Here is a 5,496-nt window from a genome sequence, read left to right on the forward strand (position 1 = left end):
TGACTCTCTTGTGTGTCAGCTTAACATTCCATAGGTGGGGGAGGGTGGGTAGTTTTATATCCTGAATACAAAGCATACTAAATGGCAGTTTGGAGTCACAGTCATGCATTTAATGTGCCTTGAATATTTTAAATTACTTCTATTATGTTTTTTCGTAGTATTGTTTCCTAAGAAAAACCACTCTTTGATTGTTGCTCTCCCTGTCAGAATTGTGTGCACTCTGTAACATCTTTGGTCGTGGTAGTCCAGTTTTCCTAATAATTCTGTTAATGTGCTGTGAAAGATTGGAAATTTGAAGTATGTAGTGTGTATGATACTAAATTGTGATTTGGTGGGACTTACATAACAGCTTTCAACATCTGAAGACAGTGGTTCTTGATATCCTCTTAAGGAAAATTTGCCTACAAATTTGAAGCTGGAATGTCACTGGAATAACTTAAAAAGAATCACTATACCTGGCTTTTTAAATTTTTGGTACGTACGTTAAGAATTGGGTACAAATTGAAATGTCTGTACTGATCCTTGACACAACCAATAAATCTCAATTACAAAACTGGAAAAAAAAAAAAAAAAGAAAAAAAGTCAGCTATCCTGTGCAAAAGGAGCCATTGTAACAAGGCATCTTTTCCCTCCACTCATCCACTCTGCGTTCAGAGAACTCGCAGAGCCAGGGCTGCAGCAACAGTAGCACTGACTGGCCAGGAAATGCAGGCTGGCCACTTCAGGGTAGCCCTGTTTATCAGAGCCGAGCCTGGACAGGTATTTAGCATTCCTGAGTGCTCCTTTCCCTCAGTAACAGCGACCATAACGGAGCTTTGCTTCAGGACTGCTGCGGGTATGAGTTAGCTGCATGAATACAAGGGTCAGACTAGGTAACTGAATGGAGACCAGCCCGCCTTCTCCTGGAGGGACACTGCCAGACTGTAGGTGCCAGGCCCACAGAGTGGCACAACTCTGAGGGACAGCCAGATGTGGCCGAAGTGCAAAGGAGTGGTCGCCTGCACTTCTGCAGGCAGAGGGTGAGGAGACCATGCAGGGAAGGCCCACAGTGGCAAAAGATAGCAGCACCCTTCGGGGAGTTGGGGTACCTTTTCCCTTTGCATCTTTGAAGACTTGTTTCTAGTATCTGAGACATCAGGTCAAAGGTGTCAGAAATAGGCCAGTCACAGTGACACAGCGGAAATGCAATGTTTGCAACGCTAAGGCCGCACAGGACAGCCGTGGGCTCACAGCCTGAGGTGCCTGTTCACGGAGTTTGTACGCGTGTGCCTACAATTTGGCTGGCTGAAACTGGGGAGGAGCATGGCATGAGGACCTTGCTGTGCCCTCTCCCCGTCCCTTGTTCTCTTTTCCTCTTTCTCTCTCATGGGAAAAATAAACTTAAAAAAATGTTTTTAAGTGACAGAAATATCAAGAATCAAGTCATGGTATACTGTCAGGATCCTCATTTCTGTATGCCAAGATCTTTTTTTTTGGTTTCTTTCGGCTACTTCAAGGGGATATCCAAAGTGAACAGAGGATGAGAATGGTGGTCTCGGTGGATCCACAATGGGCCCCCGAGAGCCACCAGTGCAGCTGACACTCAGATGGCAGGTGTCCCTAAGACAGAGGCAGCTCCCTGCCACTCCGCCAGCCAGCCCGCGACCCCCCCCCCCCCCCCCCCCCAGCCAGCCTGAAGTGACAGCCAAAAACATGCTGCTGTCCGACTCCTCAGGAAAAAAGGAAACATGAGGAACAAAGAGAAGAAAAAAGGAAGTTAGTAACTTTAATTTTTTTTAATTATTTATTTAATTTTATTTATTCATTCACTCATTTTTTTTTATTTGACTAGAGAGATACACAGAAAGAGAAAGAGAAGGTGAGAGAGCAAGACACCAGGTCCAGGACTTGAACCGTGGTCAGCCATGTGGTAGCACCCAGCACCTTAAGCACCATGCCACCTGCTGGTCCCACTTTAAATATTTTTAAATTTGTATTTATTTACTTCACGAGTGAGCAGAGAGAGAGACAAACACCCCAAAAGACAATCACCAAAAGGGTGCCAACGCCGCAATCCACCCACAGCCAGCCCCGAACATGGGCATGTCTGTGCCCAGCACATGTAGGGAGGTCTCTGAACACAAGCCCTAAACCTTCCACATGGGCTAGTTTCAGAGTGCTGTGTTCTTCTGCTGTGCCACTGTTCAGCCCCTCACCATTGTTCTACACCAGAATAAACTCGTACTTCAACTCCACCTTCCCACAAAGTTTTCAAAGTCTCTTTGTACACCCCTGACTCTGCCGCTTGGATGCAAATCATATGCCCGCCCGGCATGTGGACGCAGTGCTCAGATGGACTAGAGAACACAGATGGCAGACTCAAAGCCTGCATCCACAGGGCCAGGGCTGCAACTCTCCTGTCTCCAAGGCAAACAGCCACCTGGCAATTGCCTTGCAATTCCTGCTCACATTCCCTGCTACCTGGTGTAAAATGTGTGCTCGGCTCTGCCTGTCAGTACAGGCAGAGAAAGTCTGTCTGGAAGAAGGGCCCTCCTCTCTGCCTCTCCCAATCCTGCCCCTCCAGAGCCTGCCCCAGCTCTATCTGACCTCAGCCTGAGGGGGGTAGGACAGAAGGGGAGAAAGGGCTGCTCTCCAGCCCTGCTCAACACCTTCCAGGACGACTTGTCTTCAAACAAAGCACTGGGCATGAACAAGCCCCTCCCTCATATTCCTTGGCACAAGTCAAGGACACTGCTCAGCACAGGGACAGGAGATGGCCTTTCTGCCTTCACAGTTTCATCCGTCACATCCTGCTTGCTTTTTCCCACGGCTCGGGACACATACATACCGTTTCTGAGAGGGCTGCATTAAAGCTGAAACTTTGTCATCGTAAAACTTCTTCATTGCAAATCTGTCAAGGGCCTGGTCAGCGCTGGCGAAGCAGAGAGAGGTGAAGGGAGGGAGAGACACAGAGAAACGGTCAACATGGTGAAACTCTGCAGCGCGGCTGGGTGACAAAGGCCGTGTCCAGGAGCTGTTCAGGGCGATCAGCCCCCATGGGAGTGTCACCCTGTCACTGCTCCTGGACACGCCCACCCAGCCATCTCTTCATACACATCACTCCCCTGTAAGCCTCTGTTCGGTCCCAAGGGGCAACCACCTCTGCAGGGTCTGAGTGAGCATCTAAGAGGCTGGTGCCTTACCTAAGGCGTGCCACTGGCCGTGCCACGCACAGCTCTCAGGAAGAAAAAAGGCAGGGCAAAGCACCAGCTACCCTGGCTTGCAATCGAAGGAGGCTACTTAGTGGGCCCTGTATGAGACCTGTGGGCAGGCCTGTCTTGGGACACAAAGATGGAAAGGACAGGCCCAGAACACGGCAGGCCGCGCAATCACCAGGAGGTCCTGAGAGGCAAGCATGGGGCACTCGGGGCAGCCTGGGGCCTCAGGGCTGCAGAGACCCCCAGCCAATAACCTGTTCCCAACGTGTCAGATAATAGCTCCAGTTCCACCACACCCTAGCCAGTATCCCACAGAACCTTCTAGAACCCACAACAGGGCCCTTGTGGGTTTTCCTGATCTGTCTTCAGCACACATCATGGAATTTCACAGTTCAGACCCCCGTGAGCCAAAAGCTTAAACTCCAACAGAACAGTAGCCCTTTCCTTGGAAAAATGTGCTCCTTTAGCAAAATAACAGGCAGGAACTGTGGATGTCAAAAAGGCCCAGGTGAAAACCAGGCAGAAAGGTAGGCAAACAGAAAAATCAAAACTAGTGTGATGTGATCTCTCTTTGAATGCTGGCAAGTGCCGACTGCTGCTCACATCTGTCTAAACGAGAGGCAAGGCCGGCAGGGAGGCCACAGACAGGCAGGCCCTTCAAACACTGGGTGCCTCGCATATTAGATACACAGGCCTTTTCAACTGAAAAGGAGGGGCAGCCTTATAGTCTAGTGGTTAAGGGTGTTGGATTCCACATTGTCAACCACAGTTTGGGTCCCGGGTCTGACAGCTTTAAAAATACAGTGAGCATCTGTGTATGCCTAAAACCCCAACAGTCTGGAGAAATCGAGAAGGGACTGAGATGTGACCACACCCCACTGGAGGGTACTTTCTTCCTATCTCTATCTCTCTTGTCTCTTTCTGGGTAGTGTGCATGCCCTCTGGCAATTAAAAAAATAAAATAAAAACAACTTTATTGGGGACCAGCAGTTAGCGTAATGGCTATGTCGCTGGATTCCCACGTAGTCAACCACAGTTCAAGTCCTGGACCCGGCGGCTTAAACTCACACCAGGCGCATGTGCGTGCGTGCCCAAGATCCCGAGAGGAGAATGGAGAAGTGATTGCGGCGTGGCCATCTCCCCTGGGTGTCAAAAGGCCCAAGAAAAAAACAGGTTTCTCGCTTTCTGTCTCTGTGTCTCTCTCTGTCTGTCTGGTGAGCACATGTGCCCTATAGCAAAAACCCCTCTTAAAAAAAAAAAAAAAAAACACTTTATCTGGAAAAAAAAATGAGACCAGCAGATGGTGCAAAGATTAAGGTGGATGGATATGGATCCCACAATGCCAACTGCAAGGTTAAAATCTCAGACCCAGCTGCTTGATAAAAACTCCAGGTATGCATGCATGTGTGCCCAAAATCTCTTCTGAGGGGTAATCTATCTCTCTCTCTCTCTCTCTCTCTCTCTCTCTCCCCTGTCTGTCTCTTGCAAGCACACATGCCCTACAACAAAAATAAATAAATAAAAGTGAGACCTGTAGTGCCATATCTTTCATTAACTATTAAGCATTTTCTTTTCTGGAATTCCCTTTTGTAGTTCATGTTGATAATACATTTGGGCCAATGCTTATGTTTCATTTGTCTTTGGAAACTCTTTTTTTATAATGCTGATACAAGAAAGTTCTTACTTCACAACTTGAAGTTTCCACTTTGTTCTGTTTGTACAGTTTATGATAAAGCCTTATTAAAAATGTACGCTTTCTATGGGGCCAGCAAGCGGCTGGGGTTACGGCACTGTCCCACACGGCCTACTACATACGCTATTTGAGTCCCAGACTCTGAAAATTATGCTGGTGCGTGTACATGGACGCCCAAGGTTCTGAAGGAAAACATGGAGGAGAAGAGACTGCAGCGTGGCCATCCCTCCCCGGGGATTGACTTCTCACTTTCTTTCTCTCTGTCTCAGGCAAGCAGGACAACCGATAGCAAAACTTTAAATAATAATTTTTAAAAATCTGTGCTCCCTGTGATCACACTGTTTTGGAATGTAATCTAGGGGGAGGCAGCAAACGCTGGTCCAGGTGGGAATATAAGGAAGAGCTCATCTGGGCTGCCCTGTGCCTAGTGCTCAAGGGAGCTGGATCCCACATGGCTGACCAGGACGCAGGTCCTGGACCCGACAGCTTGAAAAACACACTGGGCAAGTACATGGGGGTGTGTGGCCAAACTTCCAACAGGATGGAGAAAAGAAGGATAAGTGACTGATCCACTGGGGGGGGTGGGTGTTGTGCCTATCCCGCTCG

The 5,496-nt window shown here is 48.5% G+C and overlaps 1 protein-coding gene across 1 annotated transcript in view; it reads right to left on the reverse strand.

Moving 5' to 3' along the window:
- TNS3 (tensin 3) overlaps positions 1-5,496 on the reverse strand; it is a 239,551-nt gene that overhangs the window by 142,120 nt on the left and 91,935 nt on the right. The window contains 1 exon segment of the mRNA XM_006150681.3: positions 2,828-2,911. Coding sequence (XP_006150743.1) covers positions 2,828-2,911 — 84 coding nt within the window.

The sequence above is a fragment of the Tupaia chinensis genome, unplaced genomic scaffold, assembly GCF_000334495.1.
Source record: "Tupaia chinensis unplaced genomic scaffold, TupChi_1.0 Scaffold000294_2, whole genome shotgun sequence".
NCBI lineage: Eukaryota > Metazoa > Chordata > Mammalia > Scandentia > Tupaiidae > Tupaia > Tupaia belangeri.